General features: G+C 41.6%; 1 protein-coding gene across 2 annotated transcripts in view; it reads left to right on the top strand.

The window, feature by feature from the left end:
* Positions 1 to 25136, top strand: part of PTPRB (protein tyrosine phosphatase receptor type B) — a 115818-nt gene that overhangs the window by 89191 nt on the left and 1491 nt on the right. For both annotated transcript variants that reach the window (XM_082636647.1, XM_082636648.1), the window contains 12 exons: positions 1541 to 1647; positions 4574 to 4673; positions 5528 to 5611; positions 5712 to 5729; positions 5852 to 5933; positions 7473 to 7563; positions 8313 to 8389; positions 10292 to 10426; positions 11711 to 11833; positions 12020 to 12183; positions 13938 to 14073; positions 23158 to 23278. In XM_082636647.1, coding sequence (XP_082492773.1) covers positions 1541 to 1647; positions 4574 to 4673; positions 5528 to 5611; positions 5712 to 5729; positions 5852 to 5933; positions 7473 to 7563; positions 8313 to 8389; positions 10292 to 10426; positions 11711 to 11833; positions 12020 to 12183; positions 13938 to 14073; positions 23158 to 23278 — 1238 coding nt within the window. The remainder of the gene's footprint in view (positions 1 to 1540; positions 1648 to 4573; positions 4674 to 5527; positions 5612 to 5711; positions 5730 to 5851; positions 5934 to 7472; positions 7564 to 8312; positions 8390 to 10291; positions 10427 to 11710; positions 11834 to 12019; positions 12184 to 13937; positions 14074 to 23157; positions 23279 to 25136) is intronic.

The following is a 25136-nucleotide window of genomic DNA, read 5'->3' as shown; positions in this document are numbered from 1 at the left end:
TCCCACCCTCTCTATCCCACCCCTCTAGGTGGTCACAAAGCACTGAGCTGATCTCCCTATGCTATGCTGCTGCTTCCCACCAGCTATCTATTTTACGTTTCATAGTGTATATATGTCCATGACACTCTCTCGCTTTGTCACAGCTTACCCTTCCCCCTCCCCATATCCTCAAGTCCATTCTCTAGTAGGTCTGTGTCTTTATTCCTGTCTTACCCCTAGGTTCTTCATGACATTTTTTTTTCTTAAATTCCATATATATGTGTTAGCATACGGTATTTGTCTTTCTCTTTCTGACTTACTTCACTCATCGAAGTTTTGATTTGCATTTCTCTAATGATGAGAGATGTTGAGCATCCTTTCATGTGTTTGTTGGCAATCTGTATATCTTCTCTGGAGAAGTGTCTATTTAGATCTTCTGCCCATTTTTGGATTGGGTTGTTTGTTTTTTTGATATTGAGCTGCATGAGCTGCTTATATATTTTGGAGATTAATCCTTTGTCAGTTCCTTCATTTGCAAATATTTTCTCCCATTCTGAGGGTTGTAAAAGAAACTCTTTTCATGGGAGAGACTCCTTTCAATGTCCAAAGGTATAATACATTAGCAACACACACCAACCCCTCCCCTCCCAGTTAATGTGTGTTGACTCCTTGTTACCCTTTGGGGACATTGCACAATACCTCCATCAACAGTCTGTTATTCCTGGAAGCACAATTTTTGACTTGGAAGGTTTCTTTTAGAGATGGAAATTATAGATGTGATTGTTCAGTATCAGCTTGAAGATGCTGAGGAGATTATACCTGGACCTGGGCATGAGTGAGAAGGAGAGGGCAAAAGGTCAGAACAATTTGTCCTGGCTGGTACTAATGTTGGTACTACTTCAGCATTATTACAGGATGTGCCCAGATACTTTTGGGTGGAGCAAATCTAGATTTTTTTTTTAAGGAAAAAAGAGTCATCCATTACTTTTCCTACGATTTAAATTAACCCTAGAAAAAGTTTTCCCATATAAACTGATCCTCATACTCTCACTAAACCTATAGTCTGGGAATCTTCAGGATAGAATGGACTGAAGAGGTCACCCAAGCCAATCTATAACTTAGTGCAGGGCTGCTGTCCTACAGATTCCCTGAGAGCTGGTTCTCCAGTCTCTGCTTAAATACCCTCAATGACTGGAAGCTCACTACCTATGAGGCAGCTCATACTCTAAATGTTAGAAAGTGATTTTTTGTTCCCATATCGCTCTATGACTTCAGCCTACTAAGCTTAGTTTTACATTCAAGAATGTAAACCTCGAGATGACAGGGACTTATTCTTTGCAATATATCCAGCTCCTGGACAGGTACTGGCACACAGTAGGGGCTCAATAAATATTTGATGAATAAATGAATGAATGCATGAATGTACGAACCCAGGGCTATCTGATTTCATAATTCATACCCTACCCTACATACATATTGACCAGGTGACCACCCTGTTTCTCCTTGACCCTACTGTGGTGAGTCACTAATTTGTACTTAAATAAATCGGTTTTCTTTTCAGAATCAGCATTCGGGCTTTTACCCAGCTATTTGATGAGGACCTGAAGGAATTCACAAAGCCACTCTATTCAGACACATTTTTCTCTTTGCCCATCACCACTGAGTCAGGTAAGGCTAACCTTTCCATCGACTTTACATAGTCTGCCAAACACCATGTCACCTACAAGAGTCTCTAGCGGGGAGATCTGGGGACTTGGCTGATGGTGGTAAGGGGAACATTTATTTTTGCTTGGATTTTAATCTTTATATGATCATGGATTGATGTGGATTAGAGGAATTTCACAACTTCTGTAGCAGAATGGACTGAAAGGGGATTAATCGTGTAAAGAAGGTAGAAAGAAGTACCAGATTTTTTTCCTATTAAAAATGATTTTTTTTAAAAAACAGTGGATGAAAAACATTCAAATCAAGAGCTTGCACAGGCCAAAACAGAAGTAGGTACAAAAGGCTTTCAAGTCGTTAGTGGGAATGTGTATATGAAATATATACATAGAAATGCATAGAAAAAAAAGACTAGAAGGAAAAAACACCAAAGTATTAATGATGAATATCTCAAAGTAGTGGGATTACAGGTGACTTTTTACTTTTGTTTATTGTACATTGTTTTTACATGATAAAAAATGTTAACTTGGCTTTACATAAATTTATGTTAGAGGGAAAGCCTGAGTAATCATAGTAGCTAATTTTACTTTTCATCCTGTGGAGCAGCAGTTTTAAGCATTGTGCTTAGAATATACCTGATCCTCACTACAACCTTTTGAGGTAGATCCTATTATCATCCCCATTTTAAAGGTGAGGATTTGAGATACCAAGAGTTTATGTAACTTGCCCAAGATAGCAGAACTGCAATTCTGGCACTTTCTGCCTGACCTCTTAACCTCTGCACTGCTCGGATTCAGAATATTTCCAACATGCTGAGAATGGCTTTATTTTTTAGCACATTGTTCTTTGAAACCATTATCTGCCCAGCCTTTCCCTGTACCCAGCCTTCCACAATGCTTGGTCTCAGGAAGTTCTTCTTTATAGCTAAAACAGTCTCTCATGCTGTATGACAAAAGATGACTCAGCCTCACAAACACTCCCATCTATTTATGCCACATATAGGGATAATCTCCCACTTTTCAAACCAAAGAGGGATCAGAACACAGGAGGATTTAGATGTGTTTGCTTATAATTTAATGTTAAGTAAGGGATTTGTAAACACAATTCTTCCCTATTTAAATTATTGTTTACAACAAAAATTGTATGTAGTCCAATAAAGGAAGATAGTAAACATATATCCAAAAAAGAATATTAACCACAGTAAAAGAAACATGACTGTGTTGATTTGGTAAGTCTTGAAAAGCACATTGAATAAACAAATCCAAGGGCTTAAAATGCAACTTCAAAAATGGACTACTCCACAGACCTAAATGTAAGAGCTAAAATGATCAAACTTTTAAAAGAAAACATAGGAGTAAATCTTTGTGACCTTGAGTTAGGAAATGGTTTCTTAGCTATGATACCAAAAGCACAAGCAATAACAACAACAAACTAGATAAATGGGACTTAATTAAAATTTAAAACTCTTGTGCTTCAAAGGACACCATAAAGAAAGTGAAAAGACAACCCACAGAATGGGAGAAACTATTTGCAAATCATATATCTGATAAAGGTCAAGTATCCAGAATATACAGAACACTTACAACTCAATAATAAAAAGACAAATAACACAATTTAAAAATGGGTAAAGGATGTGAATAGACATTTCACCAAAGACAATACATAAATGTCCGATAAGCACATGGAAAGATGCTCAACATCATTAGACATTAGGGAAATGCAAATCATAACCACAATAAAATACTACTTCACACCCACTAGAATGGCTATCATCAAAAAGACAATAACAAGTGTTAGTAAGGATATGGAGAAATCTGAACCCTTATACACTGCTTATAGAATGTATCAATAAAATGGTGTAACTTCTTTGGAAAACAGTTTTGCAATTTCTCAAAATATTAAACCTAGAGTTACCCTCTGACCCAGCAATTCCACTCCTAAGTGTATACCCAAGAGAAATGAAAATAAAAACTTGTATATGGAGATTCATAGCAGCTTTATTCATAATAACCAAAAAAATAGAAATAACCCAAATGTCCATCAATGGCTGAATGGATAAACAAAATGTGATATATCCACACAGTGGAATATTATTCAGCATAAAAAGGAATGAAATACTGATACATGCCACAACATGGATGAACCTTGAAAACATGCTAAGTGAAAGAAGCCAATCACAAACAAAGCACGTATTTATTTCTCAATTTATTGTCCAGAATAGGCAAATCTATGAAGACAAAGTAGATTAGTGGTTGCCAGGGTCTAGGGAGAGGGAATGAAGAATGACTGCTAAGGGGCATTGGGGATTCTTTTAGGGGGTTGATGAAAATGTTATAAAATTGAATGTAAAATAATTGATTGAATTGTGCAGTTTAAATTGGTGACTAGTATGGCATGTGAATTATATTTCAATAAACTGTTTTTAAAATGGGCTACCTGTTCATAAACTCCCAGTGGCAGTATCGAACCAGATAATAAAAATTATTTGGATATATAACAATATCCAGATATATATTTCATTAAAATAATTCTGAGCAATTCACTGGATTTGCCAATGTCCCAGATGTTGTAAAACACGTTTCATACAAGTGAAATAGCATATTAACCTTGGTGGCAAACTGCTGGCCTTTATCTCAAGTGCCCCAAAGCTTTACATACAAGCATAGATGAAGTCCCAAATTCCTTTATAAGCTGAACACCATTGACTTCAAAAGTATAATGACCAACCTGCTGTCACATGGTAGTAGCCAATGTTTCATCTGTTCAGCTGCATACTGCTTAGCCTTTAGATAGTAAATGCCTTAATGTGGGCATTGTTTGAATCCTTCTGTAATAACATTCCTAGGGAGATAGTGTTCCAATAGCTATCTTACTGGTTCTTTAACACTAATTTTCCCACCTGGGTTTGTTGTTGCCCTCTGGATTATTGTAGAGCCTTTGTTTGGAGTTATTGAAGGTGTGAGTGCTGGTCTGTTCTTAATTGGCATGCTGGTAGCTGTTGTTGCCTTATTAATCTGCAGACAGAAAGCCAGGTGAGTACAAAGATCCCTTTGGCAATTGGGTCCACAATTTTAAAGATGCAACTGAAAATGCTCTTTAGCCTGAAAAGTAAGGAGGGAAAATCATTTAATTTCTCCAGGTTAAATTACCTTTGTTTCTTCAGAAAAACAAGAATCAAACCCTAAAACCATGACTCACTTTTTTCAGCCTCTCTACATACCACTGCTGAGTCTTGCCCTCACCAAATGACTGAGGGGCCATCTATAGCCTCATTTGGATGTGAAATAGCTCCTTTGGCACAGGGGAAAAAAAATCGTGTGTGTGGTTCAGTTACCTCATGAAGACAGAGATGTCTGCAAATTATGTGCCCGAATACTTTTCTGAAATATGCTGAAAAGTATGGTTGACATCTCCATTTTGCGGCTCATATCTGCCATGCTAACTTAAGAAGGGACCAAAAAGAATTAAACAGCATGTGGCCCCAATGCCATGCCCTCTTCTCTTAGGGAATTTCTTTTCTTTGGCATGTCCTCTCTCTTGCAGTCGTGTCTTGCCTCTAAGGTTTACTCTGTGTGTGTGTGTGTGTGTGTGTGTGTGTGTTTATAGAAAGCTTTATTGAGAGTGTGGGAAGTGATTATGACCTGTAGCCAAAAACCAGAAGACAAATCTTCAGCTATTGCAGGATGGTTTCTGAGTGGGAAAAATCTATTTCTTCTTTATGTTCTTCCTCACTTTTCCCTCCCTCAAAGGGATGTTGGCTGAGTGTAAAATATACATGTACTGAAAAATCCATATTTGCACAAACATGCACAGCCTTACCATAAATGGAGAAATTTGTTTAAATTATTTCATAATCAGAATATAAGTCCTCTCCCTTGTGTTTCAGCCATGGTCGAGAAAGGCCCTCTGCCCGCCTGAGCATTCGTCGGGATAGACCACTGTCTGTCCACTTGAACCTGGGCCAAAAAGGGTGAGCATGTTTTCCTTCACTTCATTTATTGAAAGATGAGTTGACTGTGTTACATGAGATTTGCTAATGAGATCTTTCTCCTTTTGGCTTTTCTTCACAGTAACCGGAAGACTTCTTGGTAAGAGAGAGAACTCATTAGTTACTGTATTATCTACTTTTGAAATGTAGCTGGGGCTGGGTATGGCATTTTCCCTGTTCTTCAGTACTTTTCTTTTCTTTCTATTATATTTTTAACTATAGCCCAATAAAAGTAAATCAGTTTGAAGGACACTTCATGAAGCTGCAGGCCGACTCCAACTACCTTCTATCCAAGGAATATGAGGTACAACTCAGAGGCAATGATGCTTTAGCACCCCTGGTCCTTAGCAGAATTTCCCTCCAAGCCTTCACTGTGGAATCACAGGCTGATTGGGCTCAGGAGTTAGGATGGCACTTAGGATCTCAGCTGAGCATTCTTTTGTGCCTGAGTCCATTCCCTGCACAATATGCCACCTACTCTCAGAGGCCATTTTGATCTCCGGAATAGTACAGCAGACAAAGCGCTACCCAGACCAGATGGTAAGAAAGAATTGACAAACTTCAAATGCAAACCAATGCTGTCAGTTTTCTTTTTTTTTTAACATCTTTATTGGAGTATAATTGCTTTACAATGTTGTGTTAATTTTTGCTTTATAACAAAGTGAATCAGCTATATGTATACATATATCCCCATATCTCCTCCCTCTTGAGCCTCCCTCCTACCCTCCCTATCCCACTCCTCTAGGTGGACACAAAGCACCGAGCTGACCTCCCTGTGCTATGCGGCTGCTTCCCACTAGCTATCTATTACATTTGGTAGTGTGTATATGTCCATGCCACTCTCTCACTTCGTCCCAACTTACCTTTCCCCCTCCCCGTGTCCTCAAGTCCATTCTGTACGTCTGTGTCTTTATCCCTGTCCTGCCCCTAGGTTCATCAGAACCATTTTTTTTTTTTTAGATTCCATATATATGTGTTAGCATAGGTATTTCTTTTTCTCTTTCTGACTTACTTCACTCTGTAGGACAGACTCTAGGTCCATCCACTTCACTACAAATAACTCAATTTCATTTCTTTTTATGGCCGAGTAATATTCCATTGTATATATGTGCCACGTCTTTTTTATTCATTCATCTGTCGATGGACACTTAGGTTGCTTCCATGTCCTGGCTATTGTAAATAGAGCTGCAATGAACATTGGGGTACATGTCTCTTTTTGAATTATGGTTTTCTCAGGGTATATGCCCAGTAGTGGGTAGTTCTAATTCAAGTTTTTTAAGGAACCTCCATACTGTTCTCCATAGTGGCTGTATCAATTTACATTCCCACCAACAGTGCAAGAGGGTTCCCTTTTCTCCACACCCTCTCCAGCATTTATCGTTTGTAGATTTTTTGATGATGGTCATTCTGACTGGTGTGAGGTAAAACCTCATTGTGGTTTTGATTTGCATTTCTCTAATGATTAGTGATGTTGAGCATCCTTTCATGCATTTGTTTTATACAGATTGCTGTCAGTTATTTAAGCTGGCCTTTTGCTTGCCTGGGAGACAATGTGTTTGGTGAAAAGTGCCCAGGCTTTGGATTCAGTTCCCAGCTTTGCCACCTGTGTGACCTGGGGCAAGTGAATTATCCTGTCTGAGCCTCATCTGTAAAATGGAGATGAGACTAACTCCTGTGGGGCTCTCGTGGGGATCAGAGCTGATGCACAGAGGTTGAATAGGAGACATTCCACAAATGCAGCTAGTGTAACATATGGTTATGTTATTATGTATCTCAGGGACCGTCTGATTTGCCCTTTTCTATCTCACATTCTTCACCTGCAAACTTATTTTTGACCCAACAGGACCTAAAAGATGTGGGTCGAAACCAATCATGTGACATTGCACTCTTGCCAGAGAATAGAGGGAAAAATCGATACAACAATATATTGCCCTGTAAGTTTTGTGTTGAAATTTGTAATACTGTCTTCCTCTAGCCATTTTTTCTCTTTTCCATGAGTAAAATGGGGCAAAGTAATATGGTATAGCCAGATATGGGAGATCAGAGGCTCTGAAAAGTCTTTAAAAAGAAATGACCTGTATGTTATTGCACTTCCCTCCAGGGAGATAACAACCAGCTGAGATTCTGGCTCTGAGAGGCCTCTTATGCTGTTGACATTTCACCATGTGGTCCTAATGCTTCTCCTTAGAGGCCTAAGAGCAGTAACAGGGTTAACAATAAGGGCCAAGCTGGGTTTACTTAAAGTCTGTAGTTAGCAATTTTATATACATATATATATATATATATTTGTGTGTTTATTTATATATGTATATATATTTATGTTATCCTTACCCAATTAGGTGAAGCAATAGAAGGTAGTTTTTCTGGATTGTATTCATTCTAGCAGTGAAAGGGACCTGGCCACTCCATCGGGCAAATGATATGTTATTACAAAGGAAAGCACAGAGGGGGCTTCAGAGAGCATTTGGCTCATCTGCTTGTGTGTTTCTGGGCCACCTGTGCAACCAGAGGCAAGTTAGTGATCCTGTCTAAGCCTCATCTGCAAAATGGAGATGAGAATACCTCCCCTGTGGGGCTGTCATGGGGGTCAGAGCTAACGCACATCAAATACCAAGCATTCTGTAAACAGTAGGAGAATCACCATGACTCACTGACAAATCTCTGTCAATAAATTTCCCTGCAGATGATGCCTCTCGAGTGAAGTTGTCCAATGTGGATGATGACCCGTGCTCTGACTATATTAATGCCAGCTACATCCCTGTAAGTGAACCAACCACGGGGCCATAGTAACTGGGATGAAGCTTTGACGGGTGGCTATGCTGGAGACAACTCTCCTCCAACACGCTCCCACCATTCTTAGGTCTGGAAACATGTCAGTTTTAGAGAGAGAAAAAAAAAAAGATAATGTCTGATTGCCGTAAAACACAGGCTGTCCTATTCAATCACTGCTAAGGCCCAGTTTTCAAAATGGCTATAGTCACATATGATTATAATGAGCCCAGGAGGCATTTTCAAAGGTCATTTTCTCTCTGCAGCCCTTAGTCAAGATTAGAGCTCCCTGAGGAAGCTAGACCTCCGTGGCTAAAGCTGCCTAGCTAGGGAAGCTGATTCAAAGTTATGTGGACTTTTGAAAACCACAGACACCACTCAAAGGTTGTGTCAAACCTTTGGGCTCAGATTCTGGCTAGCATTTCGCCAGCTTCCTACATCACCTACAGTGGAAAAAGCTTTAAGGTCAGACAGACCCCGTTTGAATCCCATCTCTGCCCCTTGCTGACTCTAGGACCTTGGGCAAGTTATGTCAATTCTTTGGGCCTCCATTTCCTTTTCCAAAAAAAGTGAGGATAATATTTACCTCAAATAATCCTCCATTCACTCCATAAACACTATATAGTAAAGTGCTAACTGTAAGTCAGACTCTGAGCTCTGTACAAGGAGAGGGTCAGATGGAATCCTAACCCTCAGGGAACTCTCAGCAGAGTTGTGCCATCAGGAAATGACAAGGTGGGCGATGCCCTTGACAGGCTAGAATGGTGCTTCTCCAACATTAACATATATCCACATCATCTGCGGGTCTTGTTAAAATGAAGCTTCTGACGGGACTTCCCTGGCGGTCCAATGGTTAAGACTCTGTGCTTCCACTGCAGGGGGCGCGGGTTTGATCCCTGGTTGGGGAACTGAGACCCCACATGCTGAGCATCTCAGCCAAAAAAAAAAAAAAATGCAGCTTCTGATTCAGCAGGACTGGGGTGGGATCTGGGATTCTGTATTTCTAACAGGCTCCCAGATGATCCCTGTGCCGCTGGTCTGAGGACCACTCTCTGAGTAGCGAGAGGCTATAGGTTGCTGCAGGAGCTTCTGGGAGAACATCCTCCAGCAGAAAGAAAGATAAAGGAAGGCTCAGCAGAGTAGGCACCATGCTGAGACTTGGAGGATAAATAAGGATTCGCCAGACGAGAGGCAGTGGGTAGGGCGGGGATGGGGGTGGCAGAGGTGACACAGTGTAGAGGCCCTGAGGAGAGGCAAGGAGAGAAAGAGCTTCTACTGGGATCTGCAAGTAATTCCATGTTGCTGGAGTGCAGAATGTGTGGGTGAAAATATCCTAGCTCATAGAGTTGTGGTTACAATTAAATAAGATCTGTGAAAATCCTGACCCACAGCATGTTATAGGGTGGATGCTCAATAAACAGTGGGTTCTCTTCCCTTAAGTTTCCCTTGCATGGTGTCTCTTACCAACAACCCAAAGTCAAGTACCTGAAATGACTAAAACTCTTCTATGTTAAATAGGGAAAGAGCCTGATCAATGTCACTTCCTCAGACAGTCCATACACACACACACGCGTGCGTGCACGCACACGCACAGGTATATATATTTACACTCATAATTGAGGGTGAAGTGTTTTCTAAATTATTGCCTGAGTCCTCCACTGCCTTTAAAAATAAACCCAACCTAATAATAAAGAACTTGGCTCTTAACAATAGTTCAGTGTTCCGGCCTTTGTCCTTCCTGCTTCCAAGCCTTGACGCGTGTTAGTGTCTTTTTTCTCAAGTCAGGGCCCTGGCAAAGACTTACATCTCACCTAATCTACAGAGCTAACCCTTTGTTTAGAGTTGTGAAGAGGCCCATTGTTTCCGACTCTCCACATTGTACATTCATTGCAGGGCAACAGCTTCAGGAGAGAATACATCGCTACTCAGGGACCTCTTCCCGGCACCAAGGATGACTTCTGGAAAATGGCGTGGGAACAGAATGTTCACAACATCGTCATGGTGACCCAGTGTGTGGAGAAGGGCCGAGTGAGTCCACGGTCTTCCTGACATACCAGCCTTGCTTTCCTCCGCCTGGGTGTAATTCTACTCCCCATCCCCATCAGAAGTTAAAGACCATAAAAGCCAAGTAGGGGTCATGTAAGAACACTGTTAGTGAATTAAAACCACTAGGTTATAAAAGGCTCTATCGTAAACCCAGCTGATGCCCAATTCTGATTCTGGGTCTGAAGTTTCAGTCAAAGATGTTTGCATTTGGGGCTTCCCTGGTGGCACAGTGGTTGAGAGTCCGCCTGCCGATGCAGGGGACGCGGGTGCATGCCCCGGTCCAGGAAGATCCCACGTGCCGCAGAGCGGCTGGGCCCATGAGCCGTGGCCGCTGAGCCTGTGCGTCCGGAGCCTGTGCTCCGCAATGGGAGAGGCCACAACAGTGGGAGGCCCGCGTACCGCAAAAAAAAAAAAAAAAAAAGATGTTGGCATTTGACAACTGGGATTATCAGAAGCGCCCATGACACAGAAGGATTACCTGGCCTCTCGTCTGCTCCATTCTCCTCTGTATGGAGAGAAGAGATAAACTGGCAGAGTCACTGGCGCTGTCCCTCCTTTCAGGAAAGAAGGAGAAGTGAATTTTAGGCTGTGTCTGCAGAAACAGAGTAAAATAGTTATCTGGACAAACTAAGCAAACCTCTTGTACTGGCATTTATAATCCTCTACTTTGTATGGTTACTTTGAGGATTACAAAGAGAGATTACATGAAGTGCCCAGTAACTGTGCTCAATAATTATATGTGCACAGTCTGCTTTCGCCTGTCTCCACCTGTGAATGTGAGCTTGGCTAAATGTTCTGACTTTTCAAAGATCACATGGCACATGGCACTGGATCCAGGTTGGGACAACGCTATCAAAATATTTTAAAAACGAACCAGGGAGACAATGCCTTCCTCTTCCCAACTGGATCTTTCTTCAGAAAAACAAACAAAACCGAGAAATTGTTAAGACATGGCTTATATGCTAGTGGAATTGAAATGTTCAGGAAATCAACAAAAACTCAAGCCATAGAACACTGAACCTGAAAGGAAAATGAATCCGAAGGTCGGGGGGGTTTGCTCCTTGAACGGTGTCTCTCCTTCACCTGGAGCAGCAGCCCAGCTTCAGCCCTGGCCATGAGCAGGTTAATGCAAAAAAGATGGTCAAATCGCCTTAGCAGCTTACCCTGGATTCCAACTCGGGAAGACATTTCGAGGAGGGAAAGTACAGGTTCATGGAGGAGGCGCGTTTCCGGACTCACTTTTTTTTTCTGCCCGCCTTTCTCTAGGTAAAGTGTGACCATTACTGGCCAGCGGACCAGGATTCCCTCTACTACGGGGACCTCATCCTGCAGATGCTCTCGGAGTCTGTGCTGCCCGAGTGGACCATCCGGGAGTTTCGGATATGCAGCGTATGTTGGTTTGTTTGACTTCGTTTAATAACGCAGCTTGGGCAGATGAAAAACACCCATCAATCCTATTTTCTGCTGGTTTCTTCTCCTGTAGTTTCGCCCATAGGAATCTCTGCATGGGCACGGTTGTCAAATTTGAAGGTTTGCCTCAGGCCGTTCCTCTTATTAGTCGCTCTGCTCTTACAGGAGGAACAGCTGGACGCGCACAGACTCATCCGTCACTTTCACTATACGGTGTGGCCAGACCACGGAGTCCCGGAGACCACCCAGTCCCTGATCCAGTTTGTGAGAACGGTCAGGGACTACATCAACAGGACACCGGGGGCCGGGCCCACCGCGGTGCACTGCAGGTACTCCGCCCCCCGGAGCCAACAAAGTGGCAGCCGGGAGTAGAAATAAGGGTATAAGCCTGAAGAATCTAGTGGCTGGAGGATTTGTCTACCCAACCAGTCTACAGAGGCCCAGGGGATGTTCTTCCACCCTCTTCCACCCACTCCTCCCCAGCCTCACTCTTTTGCACTGTCTCTCACCCTCACTCTCCATCTTTCTCTCCCTCTTGCTCTTTTTCCTACTATAGCAAATGCAAAGTTCTTACATGACTGCCAGGTCCCCCATAATTAGGCCCCATCTCACCCTGCTATCCAAATGCCCAGAGACTCCCCTCCCACTGTAGCCGGGGAGGAGACAGCTCACACCCATCCTTGCCTCTTACCATTCTTACTCCTGGAATGGCCTTCTCTCTCTCCTCCACCTGTGTAAAACCTAACCAGCCTTCAGGATCCCTGCTCTAGACTTCCTGCCAGGTTGAGTGGTACTTGCCATATGTGGCAACCCAATTTTGCACTTAAATTTCTGTTCTCTCTTGACTTCTCTTTGCTTCAGTCTGTACGTCCATAAAATCAAGCTAACAAGCAGTCTCTCACTCTCTTTCTCCCTGGGGAGCCTGGTGTTTAGCTAATTAATGTTTGCAGAAACACTCTGATAGCCCTAACTGAATGGCAGTAATAAATAAAGAGCAGGGAATTGCTACAGTAAGAGAAATGTCAGATGTACTCATGTTCTCCAAATCTGCCCAGCACCCTAGGAGCCCTGCTTTTATATGTCATTGGAACCCTGATGCTTTTAATAGGAATGTGAGGCTCTCAGGAGCTTCCTGCTTTCTAAAGAATGGCAGGCATTTTCACCCAATACCACTGAAAAACTGTTCTTCTTTATCTTATAAATATGTGCATCAAAAATCCCCAGGTTGGGCTTCCCTGGTGGCGCAGTGGTTGAGAGTCCGCCTGCCGATGCAGGGGACACGGGTTCGTGCCCCGGTCCAGGAAGATCGCACATGCCGCAGAGTGGCTGGGCCCATGAGCCATGGCCACTGAGCCTGCACGTCCGGAGCCTGTGCTCCGCAACGGGAGAGGCCACGACAGTGAGAGGCCTGCGTACCGCAAAAAAAAAAAAAAAAATCCCCAGGTTGCCATCACTTTAGGGAGCAATTTCACAATCCCTGGTAAAGCTGAAGGTGTTCATATTGCTATGATCCAGCAGTTCTGCTTCTAGATATCAACCCTTGAGAAATCCCCACACATGTGCACAATGATGTTCACTGCAACACAGTTTGTAATAGAGAAAAACTAAAAATGATCTCACTGTCTATCAGTAGGGAATGGATTAGTGGTGATTTATGAACTCTTTAAATTAGATCTACATGTAACCATGTAGACAAATTTCAAAAAACAATATTCAATAGAAATGTTGGCAAAAGAATACCTAAAACGTGTTACCATTTTAGTAAATTTTTGAAACACACTAAAAGAATATATTGTGTGTGGATTTACATGAATATAGGAAGAGTATGAAAGCATGCATGGAAATGATACACAGAAAGTCCTGACCCCTGGCAGGGTGGGAAGATGGAGGAAGGAAGGAGGAAGGATGGAAGGCCAGAGCCTTGGGTTGTATTTCTTTGAGAGAGAACATTGAGAGAAAGAAGTATTCCTATAGTCTCCGCTAACTCGGAAGGGAAAGGAAAGATTGTGCTAGAGTCTCTGCATGCAGTCCAGAAAGGCCAGTTTAATAAAAAGGCTCAGTCTTTCTTTACGCTCTCTTCTAGTGCCGGTGTGGGTAGGACTGGAACCTTTATCGCATTGGACCGAATCCTCCAGCAATTAGATTCCAAAGATTCTGTGGACATTTATGGAGCAGTGCATGACCTAAGACTTCACAGGGTTCACATGGTGCAAACTGAGGTAAGAGTTCGGCTGAAGGACACAGACCAGCCTGTCTGTCTCCCTCCTCTAAAATGTCCAGGGTTTTAATCTGATAAGGGGAAAGAACTATGACTCTTTAGGAGAAGAAAAAGAATTGAATATTGATGTTTTCTAGGACTTTTTATTTTGAAACAAATTTCAGTGACCTTGAGGATGATGTATATTCTTATCTTTACTGAACTGGTTGCCCATCTTCTTTAGTTGGGTAGGAAGAAAAATGGATTTTTTTTTAATCAATGCATTAACATGGGGAAAGGTCAGATAGTTCATCATGAAGGTCATTTTAAGATAGGCTGGTGATTGAGTGCAAGAACTTCAGTTAGTACAGAGGAAACAGATGCTAATCTCTTCTCTCCTTCAGCCCACGCCCGCTGCAACCCCACACCAAGGAGTGTACATTAATTGTGAAGGATAAATGCTTCCATTTATACAGTCCTTTGACATTTGCAGGTCATTTCTGAACATGTTATCTCATTAAATTTTCACCCCCCCCAAAAAAAAAAACAGATGAGAGAAGTATTATTTTCCATTTCCAGGCTAGAAAACTGAAGTTGAGAGGCTAAAGGGCTTTGCACAGTTATGAAGTGGCTGAGCTGGGACTTGAGCCCTGTTCTAGAGAATCACAAGCCCTAAGCCCCACGTGCCCTGCCCCACAGCCTCAGAGTCAAATCTATGTCCCCAGACAGACCAAGCCTGTCATTCCCCTGTATCATTGCCTTACCAGGCCCAAGTTCTCTTGCCCTTGTGTTTCCCAAGTAACTCTACAAAGTCCTCTATTAAAAAAAAAAAATGCCTATGGTCCAAAAGGTGAAAAGTTCTACATGCTACCATGTCCCCTGTTAGAGTCACAGGATACATGAAAGCTGTGCAGGTGGCCATGCTCCACAAAACGGAGATGTCCTGCAGCAAAGGCTCCCCTCGAGCTTGGTTGAGCCCACTATTGCTGAAATTGCTTTGACCCCCAGATTCCCTTCTTTTTTTTTTTTAAATAAATTTATTTATTTATTTATGTATATTTGTTTTTGGCTGCAGTGGGTTTTTGTTGCTGCGCGCAGGCTTTCTCTAGTTGTGGCGAGTGGGGGCTACTCTTCGTCGCGTTGCACGGGTTTCTCATTGCAGTGGCTTCTCTCTTGTTGCGGAGCACGGGCTCTAGGCGCGCAGGCTTCAGTAGTTGTGGTGCATGGGCTTAGTTGCTCTGTGGCATGTGGGATCTTCCCGGACCAGGGCTCGAACCCGTGTCCCCTGCATTGGCAGGCGGATTCCCAACCACTGTGCCACCAGGGAAGCCCCCAGGGAAGCCCCCAGATCCCCTTGTTGTATAGCACATATTAATATCCTGCAGATCCTCATATTCTGTTACACGTTTGGGAAAACACTGTCGTCATTGCCTCGTACAGGCAGGGCCCACACCCAGGACCCTCTGTCCCCAATTCCATAATAAAATTTTAAATATTTTATTATGAAATTTTAAAAAAATACATGAAACTAGGGAAAATAGTATAATGAATGTCCATGCCCAAACCCCAGTCTCTGCAGTTATCAGTATTCTGTGTTCTTTTTGCATTTATAGCCCACATACACTGTTCCCCCAGCCCATGACCTCATTGGAATATTTTAAAGCAAATCCTACTAATACTGTGTATTTAAAAACATATATATTTATATTTTATATTTTATATATTATGCATTATTAATAATATTATATATTTTATTACATATATATTTTTACAGTTGTATATATATATATTTTTACAGTTAAGGACTCTTTAAAAATCATGACCACAGGGCTTCCCTGGTGGCGCAGTGGTTGAGAGTCTGCCTGCCAATGCAGGGGACGCGGGTTCGTGCCCTGGTCTGGGAAGATCCCACATGCTGCGGAGCGGCTGGGCCTGTGAGCCATGGCCACTGAGCCTGAGCGTCTGGAGCCTGTGCTCTGCAATGGGAGAGGTCACAACAGTGAGAGGCCCACGTACCGAAAAAAAAAAAAAAATCATGACCACAATACCATTATCACACCTAACAATTTTAATCATAATCCCTGAATATCATCTAATATCTAGTCAGTGTTAAAATATCCCTAATTATCTCAAAAATTGCTTCTTACACTTAGTTTGCGTTAGAATCCAAAGTCCATACATTGCGTTTGGTTGAAGTCTCTTTTAAATTTCTTTTCATCTATAACAGTCCTCCCTCTGATTTGTTTTCTGTGCCATTTATTTGTTAAAGAAACCAGTTCATTTTCCATAGATTTTCCCACGTTCTGAATGTGGCTGACTGCTTTCTCATAATGTATTCCATTTTTCATAACGTAAGCTAATGTATTCCTCTATTTCCCATAATTTTTGTCAGTGGGTCATTAGATCTAGAGGCTTCATGAAGTCTGGGCTCCTTTTTACCACCACATGCTTTGTGGGTGGTGCTGAGTACTTCCTGTTGCATCATATCAGGAGGCACTTCCTGTCTGTGTCTCTTCTCCATGCTGATGAAATGACAATGGTCATCCACTATACATTTCCCCTCAGCCTTTCGCTTAACGGTTTTGGCAGCCACTGATGACCACTGTCTAGCTCTGTTCTTTAATTAAGGGTTGTAGAATTATATCACACTATATCATAATTGTTTTCCTTCAGCTTTTTCCACAAGACTACGAGTTCCTAGAGGGTAGGAACTTGTTTTCCTTTGCTCTAACCTCAATATTTTTTTTAATCTATTAAATGAATGAACAAATATCCTACAATTATGCTGCTAAAAAGTCAGCATCAGTGTTCCATTATTAATTTGTTTTCATTTTCACAAACTCAAACCATACTTAATTTGTAATTTGGGGAAGAGGAGATTATCACATTATAAATAATCACAAGGGGTGTGTGTGTGGTGGGGCAGTTCAGGCTCCCTGATTATTGTCAGAGCTTCTTGGGCCATGTATCACTTCTGTACACCTGCTCAGAACTCTGGAGACGCATTTTGGCAAAGAGCAGGCACCCCCTACAGTAACTATCACTGGCTAACTTCCAGGGCAGGGGCAACACGATATGCCAAAGCTCTCCCTCCTCCTTGGACATAACTCCGCTTTCCCCTGTTCTCTTCCCCTTCTCCTCCTAACCTCTCTGCGGATTCTATGGTTCTTGTTCTTCAGCCTGCCTTTTCAGTGTTCGAGTTCCCGAGGGTCTGTCCTCAAGGCACAGCTCTTCTTTCTCTCCATCTTCATTCTTCGTGATGTCCTCCACTCCCATGGCTTTGGGAACCACGTAGATGCTCACATCTCCCAAATCTCATTCTCCTTCCCCAGCATTCACCTGAGTACCTGCCTCCTGGACAGTTCCACCAGGAAGCCTTACAGTCATCTCATCTCCAACTCAAAACCCTCAAAACCGAACTCATTATCTTTCTTTAAAAACACAAACAACAGGGACTTCCCTGGTGGTCCAGTGGTTAGGACTCCATGCTTCCATTGCAGGGGGCCCAGGTTCGATCCCTGGTTGGAGATCTGACTTCTGTTCCCGCAGTTCCCATAGTCACATCCGAGCAGTGACTAAGCCCTGTCCATTCTACCAAGCATCTTTCTCCTTGTTCTAGTCTCTCGCCCCTGCCCTTGCCCAGCCCTTTACTAACTCCCAGCGGGCCTTCACAGTAGCCTCCTTGTGGCTGTCCTGCCTCTAGCTTCTGCCCTAACAGCTCCATCACCACGGCCACCACCAAAGTGCTCTCTCACTGTGTCAACTCCCTGCATAAAAATCGTGGAAAGCTCTTCATTGCTTTAAAATGAAGTTCAAGCTCTTCGTAGCCTGGTTCCAACTTACTTCCCTAGTTTCATGTCATAACGCCACCCATCCCCACTGTTTTAGGGTCTGTCAGAATTAAGGAAGGCTTCCCTCTCTGGGCCAGAATCAACAATTCTTTTGATCGTGTTGAATAAAGATTGCAATAAGATAGAAATTTTCTCTTTCCTTTTTCTCTATCAAACAAAATCCCAAACAATATCCAGATATTATCTGTCTTGCTTGAAGGCTCTGCTGAAGGTGGGCTCCTTCTACAGTCTCATATGCTCAGAACCGGCACTACTCACTTGGTTCTGAGAGTGAGTGCAAAGGGGTGCAATCCACAGCTGAGCCCCTGTGGGTGACGGTTCCAGCAAAGGAAAAAAGACATTCTGACATCCCCTGTATTACTTTTCTGGGCCCACAGAGAGAGTCAACCTCAACTTTATTCTACCTTATTTGAGAGACAAAGGGGTGCAGGGCTTCACAAGTTTTGATAAATATATTAAAGAGCAAAGGTTTCTAAACAAGGAGGCATTAGACAGGGAGTTTGCAAGTGTGTCCCCCCTTCTTTTAGCTGCGAGTGTGTCCCTTCTCCTTTTAGCCTGGCTTGGGGCATGTTCGCAGCCTGACTCTGAGAGAGACACTCAGACGGAGCAATAACTTGTTAAAGAACAATAGGTGATAGTCACTGTGTTAAAGAACAATAGGTGATAGTCACTGTCCATCAATCTCATCTGCTCCCCACGAGGAGGAAACAGTGGGATGTTATGGGACTCAGTGCTCATTTGGGGGATTGTCCTGGGAGTTTCCCATGACCTATGCACCCTACATTTTAACTACACTAGACTCCTCACAGTTTTCAGAGTATATTAGCACTTTCGTGTTATTTACATCATTTGGAATATCCTATTTCTTTGCTCAAATTCTTAACAAATGTCACCTTTTCTCTCTAGCTCCGTATTTTTCTCCCTCCAAAGTGAACCTGATGGCTTCTTCTCATGTATGAAGCTTTATAAACAATTCTGTCTTACGTTTATCACTTTATAGTTATTTGTCCACATACCTGCCCCTCTGCTAAACTGTGCATTCAGCGACCATGAAAGGCTATAAGTACAATCCTATAAATATTATCTCGTACTATAGCTATTGGTGAAATTGAATGGAACTAAGGCTTCACCAGCTTGCTGTACATAGGAAAAATGATCTTTTATGATGTGAAGTTCACACATTAGACTTTATCTACTTTTCGTTAAGAATAATGTGGGACAATGAGGTATCACCTCACACCGGTCAGAACGGCCATTATCAAAAAATCTACAAACAATAAATGCTGGAGAGGGTGTGGAGAAAAAGGAACCCTCCTAAACTGTTTGTGGGAATGTAAATTGATACAGCCACTATGGAGAACAGTACGGAGGTTCCTTAAAAAACTTAAAATAGAACTACCATATGACCCAGCAATCGCACTACTGGGCATATACCCTGAGAAAACCATAATTGAAAAAGAGTCATGTACCACAATGTTCACTGCAGCTCTATTTACAATAGCCAGGACATGGAAGCAACCTAAATGTCCATCGACAGATGAATGGATAAAGAAGATGTGGCACATACATACAATGAAATATTACTCAGCCATAAAAAGAAACGAAATTGAGTTATTTGTAGTGAGGTGGATGGACCTAGACTCTGTCATACAGAGTGAAGTAAGTCAGAAAGAGAAAAACAAATACCATATGCTAACACATATATGTGGAATCTAAAAAAAAAAAAATGGTTCTGATGAACCTAGGGGCAGGACAGGAATAAAAACTCAGACATAGAGAATGGACTTGAGGACATGGGGAGGGGGAAGGGTAAGCTGGGACAAAGTGAGAGAGTGGCACTGACATATATACACTACCACATGTGAAGTGGATGGCTAGTGGGAAGCAGCTGCATAGCACAGGGAGATCAGCTCCATGCTTTGTGACCACCTAGAAGGGTGGGATAAGGAGGGTGGGAGGGAGGCACAAGAGGGAAGCGATATGGGGATATATGTATACATATAGCTGATTCACTTTGCTGTACAGCAGAAACTAAAACACCATTGTAAAGCAATTATACTCCAATAAAGATGTTTAAAAAAAGAGAGAGAGAGAAGCACAATAACAACAAAATAATAATAAAGGAAAGTTTTAATAAAGCACAAGCTAGGGAGAAATTCAGGGTAGATTTTGATTCTAAAGTTTAATGCTTTCTTGCACTCTGATTTGACTGTATGTTTTCCAAAAGAAACCATCAAAGTATTGCCCTTACCAGTAGGATAGACCCAGCATTTGACTGAAGAACATGAACTATCATTATTACTAGGTCAAGTATTGTAACTGCCTTTAAGTTTTAAAGATCCAAGAACAAAGAAGAGAGATGAAATGTGAATAAAGAATAAAGGAATTCACACACACACAAAAAAGAAAGTGGGAAGCACATTAACAATCTGAAGGTTTTAGTGGTAATCATTTTCAAATGGGGTATTCTGTTGGGAAAAGAAGAATTTATATTTAAGACAAGGTAAATTAATGAATTTTAACTGGTTTCGAAGCCCAGGATGGATCATTGTTGAAGAATTTATTAATAACACGTAGCATAGAGGTACGAGAGCTCATTCACAGCCAAACTCTAAGTTCTCAAACTCATTTAATATCCCAGTAGAATTGAAAATATGAATTATGTTTTGGATGGGAGAAAACAGGGAAGTGTCAGTCTATAATTTGGTAGACTGTTTTCAAGATGACAAAAATGATTGCCTATACTAAAAACCATTTTCAGGAGAGTACTCTTCTTGAATTTTCAAGATCAAGGTGTCATAAAACACTCATAACAAGTGACCTCGGTTTGTGAGCAGAAATGCAGAGAATAGTTATTAATATTAACACAGGCCTCACTTATGATTGATTGGTTTCTTTGAAATATCTTAATCTAATGATTATACCAGACCTATATGATGAGGTCCCATGAGTAGATGACCATGCAACCAGGGGCAATGCCTAGTGCCAACCCATAAAAATAAATACTTGTCCACTTTTAAAGATCATTGATGAGGTAAGATTTTATAGTCTCCCTTTGTGTCTCAAACCTTGAAAATACTCTAAAGCTGACCACATGGATCACCTTAAACATAGGGTCTAGTAATGTTTTTCAATATCCATCTAACTGACAGCAATACAAAGTCTAACACAAACCATTAATAGTCAAAAGATGTTAGCTGTAGAAGAGACCTTGCTCTCCTTGTTTTATAGGTGGGGAAACTGAGATCCCCATCTAGGCCAGCTGGTGGCAGACTGCGAGCCCAAGGTCCCTCATCTGAGCCGTGCTGTGTCACTGAGGGAGCCCAAGGCTGAGCACTAAGGTTACACAGACATTTATTCCCTTATTAGACAGCTCGGTTGGTAGTAATGAAGGGGGCCCAATGCACAAGTTTGGCCGCCTATGCCTGAGCTTCTGTTGTCAGTGGAGGTCTTTGTGGTGTCCTTTTGGTCACCAAAACACTGACTCTTCTATACTTGTTTCTATTTCAAAGTAGTTAGTTTCTAAACCACAGACAAGATGCACGATGCTCCTGCACCCAAATGGTGACTTAGGTCAGCAACAACCAGACCCATATCACTATGCCCTGGTAAATGGGTCATACAGACATTCAGAGGAGACAGAAATTGCTTTTCCAATCTAGGAGAGTCTGATAAGGCTTCAAAGCAACACAAAATTTGTCACTTTCTCACACAAACACATAATTATATTTAAATTCTGCTTACAATACTTGCTTCAAAAATTCAGGATAGACTTGTTTTCATACAGGTCAAAATGAAAGTGTGCTGAATTAGTCCATGACTCTTTTTATGAAAATAACTCTGATATGTGACCAGAGTTCATAGCTTAAAATTTGGCTGAAATTTAGTTTTGTCTTGTTCTTTATACTCATTTTAAACATTACATCTGGTTAACTCTTCGTTCAAATTCTGACCCAAGGAAAGGTGTCGAAGCAGCTTAGAAATTTGAACTAAAAGAATTCTCATCTCTTGAAGCAGAGCCATCATTGGCAGACCATGCATAAAAATATTTTTAAATATCATTCTATTTGTAAAGAATTTAAGCATTTCCTAAAATAAAGAAAAGCTGCACAAAGGAGAGCACAACCTTCTCCAAAGGGACAGCAAAAAAAAAAAAAAAGTAGCTTCCAGATAGCTGACAGGTGGGTCTATCCTCACTGTGTAAGCCTCTGTGGTTTTCTGCAGTCAGCCAACATATTTGAGATTCTTCCATGAGTCAGACTCAGATGCTGAGAGAACCAAGATGTACACACCTATTGTATACACCTCCTTTTTCTCACCATACTCCCCCCCAAAAGGGAATGAAATAACACAGTATGCAGTGAAATGATTTTCTCATTCAACAATGCAATGAAATTAGGTTTCATCTAAGAAAACTGGTGTAGTGAAAAAGACATGAAGTTTGGGCTCACACACCCAGGATTAAATCCTAGGGTCCCATTTCTCAGCTATGTGACCTTGGAGAAGTTACTTAACTTCTCTTAGTCTCCACTCATATGGATGATTATATCTACTATACGAGGTTGTCAAAATAATCAAATGAGATAATTTATGTAAAATGCATTGCACAGTGTTTGGCATTCATTTGTATATTTAATAACTATTTGTGGAGGACCTACTATGGCCAGACATAGTTGTAGTCCCTCACAGAACATACTCTAAATACGCACGTACAGAAAAGAAGATGAATAAACACCACCTCTCTGCCCATTATCATTATTCTATCCTCTGTGGTAATAGAAAGCAGTCACTCTTCTACATACTAGAGACCATTAGTGAAGGGATGATCAAGAAATTTGCTAACCATATAGAATCCCATTACTGTTGAGGTTTGGTGAGACTCCCTTGTCTTTCTTTTTTTTTAATTAATTTATTTTATTTTATTTATTTTTGGCTACATTGGGTCTTCGTTGCTGTGCACGGGCTTTCTCTAGTTGTGGTGAGCGGGGGCTACTCTTTGTTGTGGTGCGTGGGCTTCCGATTGCAGTGTCTTCTCTTGTTGCAGAGTACAGGCTCTAGGCACGCAGGCTCAGTAGTTGTGGCACAGGGGCTTAGTTGCTCCGCGGCATGTGGGATTTTCCCAGACCAGGGCTCGAACCCATGTACCCTGCATTGGCAAGCGGATTCTTAACCACTGCGCCACCAGGGAAGCCCCCCTTGTCTTTCTTATGCTTGAAAATTTGCCTTCCTCTGACATGTCTTCTGCTTTTTCATAGTGTCAGTATGTATACCTACATCAGTGTGTAAGAGATGTTCTCAGAGCAAGGAAGCTACGGAGTGAACAAGAAAACCCCTTGTTTCCAATCTACGAAAATGTGAATCCAGAGTATCACAGAGGTAGGAGCTTACTTCACTAATTTATAAGTTTATTTATCAAAATACAGTGGATCTGGAAACCATTAAAAACCTCAAGCTTTTCCAACGTGCACCACGCATCTCTTCTACCCAAAGGCTTGAGGGAAAGGCCCTCACAAAGTGGCAACAGGGAAGAGAGGCAGAGTGGGGAGGAGAGCCCCCATAGTGGAGCACAGATTTCACATAGTATCTCTTCCTAGGGCTGGGGTACCCTCTACTCAGGACTCGGCTTAACATTTCTAAGGGATAAGGTTCACTGCTAAGGAGGATGCTTTGAAATAGCAACTGGGAGTTCAAATTGTAAAATCCCTTTGGAGAAGAACTTGGCCACGTGTATCAAGGTCCTTAATATGTTATTTTCACCCAGTATTTCTACTGCCACCCTAAGTACTGCAAAAGCTTTATGCATGAAGCTTTTCATAGTTAAAGGTCTGAGTGAAAAAATCTAAATGTTTAACAGTGGAGGACTAAGTACACCACAGTGCATTCACTGAGTAGAACATGATGCAGTCATTAAGAATGATATTTTTAAGGATATTATAATAGTATAGATATTCTCATAAATAAGCTAAGTAAGAAAAGAAGAACGTAAAACAAACAAAAACAACACATAAGGGGGAAAAAAAAGACTGGAAAGAAATATACCACAATAGTAAAATAAATTTCTCTGAGCAGTAAAATAATATATGATTTTTCTTCCATTTTATGTTTTTTCTAAATTTCCTAGAACAAGCATGTTACATTTTTTAAATGACAAATTCAGTAAAAAAATGTATAAACTTTGTAAGGCACTGCTTTGATCAGACAATAGTTAATTGACACGTGAAGGGTCTGCCTTTTCCTACTCAGGACCGTCATTAAGATCTAATTTATCACATTGGCTAATTGCAAATTTGAAGTTACATTGTATTAGTTATTTATTACCAGCTAACAAATTACACCAAAACTTAGCACCTTACCTCTATATTTATTATCTCATAGTTTCTGTAGATCAGGAATTTGGGAGGGGCTTAGCTGAGTGGATCTGGCCCGGGGTCTCTCATGAGGTTGCAGTCAAGACATTGGCCGGGCTACAGTCATCAGAAGGCTTGACTGGGGCCGGAGTGCTCACTTCAAGATGTTCACTCATGTAGCTGTTGTCATAAGTTTCAGTTTCTTGCCACACAGACCAATATCCACCTATAGATTTTTTTTGGGGGGGGGGAGCCAAACATTATTTTAGAGCTCTTTTATCACCATTTCTAAATGCTCTTCAGTTTTAATTAGTTCTCTGAACCCTCTATACTCACCCATCTAGCCAGTATGTTAAATAGTTAATAACCTGTAAAGCACCCATACATAAGAGGGCTGCTACTTAAGGGAGTTCTTTGTAAATCAGATAATCCTTTTGTTTTGTAAATAATTACCCCCTAATTTATCTGTATAGTAAACTGAGGTTTTTGCATGGCAGATTCTTTAAGAAGCTCCAGGATGGAGGGGGCTCTGGAGGATCTTGGAGGTTCCTTTGTATTGTTTTGACTTGTTTAAGAGTCTTTTTTTAGTGTGATCTTTGGTGCTCCTGAAAGAAGCTAACTATGGCATGGTTAGCTTCAGGCATCTGAAAATTAGGATTCAGGAACAGCTCTGGAACTAACTAGCATTCACAAGCCGTGTAACCCTGAGTGAGTTTCTGTGCCTCTCTGGGTCTGTGGGCTCATCTGTAAAACCAGAAGGGATAGACTGGAATCAGTAGTCCTTTCCAATTCTAGTAATCTATGGTTCTGAATGCAATGACCTGCGATGGTCTTATCCTAAACCATATTGAGCTTCCGTCATTTCTGTGAGTCTTTGCCATTTGTCA

The sequence above is a fragment of the Mesoplodon mirus genome (genome assembly GCF_964341445.2).
Source record: "Mesoplodon mirus genome assembly, chromosome: 11".
Lineage (NCBI taxonomy): Eukaryota > Metazoa > Chordata > Mammalia > Artiodactyla > Ziphiidae > Mesoplodon > Mesoplodon mirus.
This window is presented reverse-complemented; position numbering and strand designations above follow the sequence as displayed.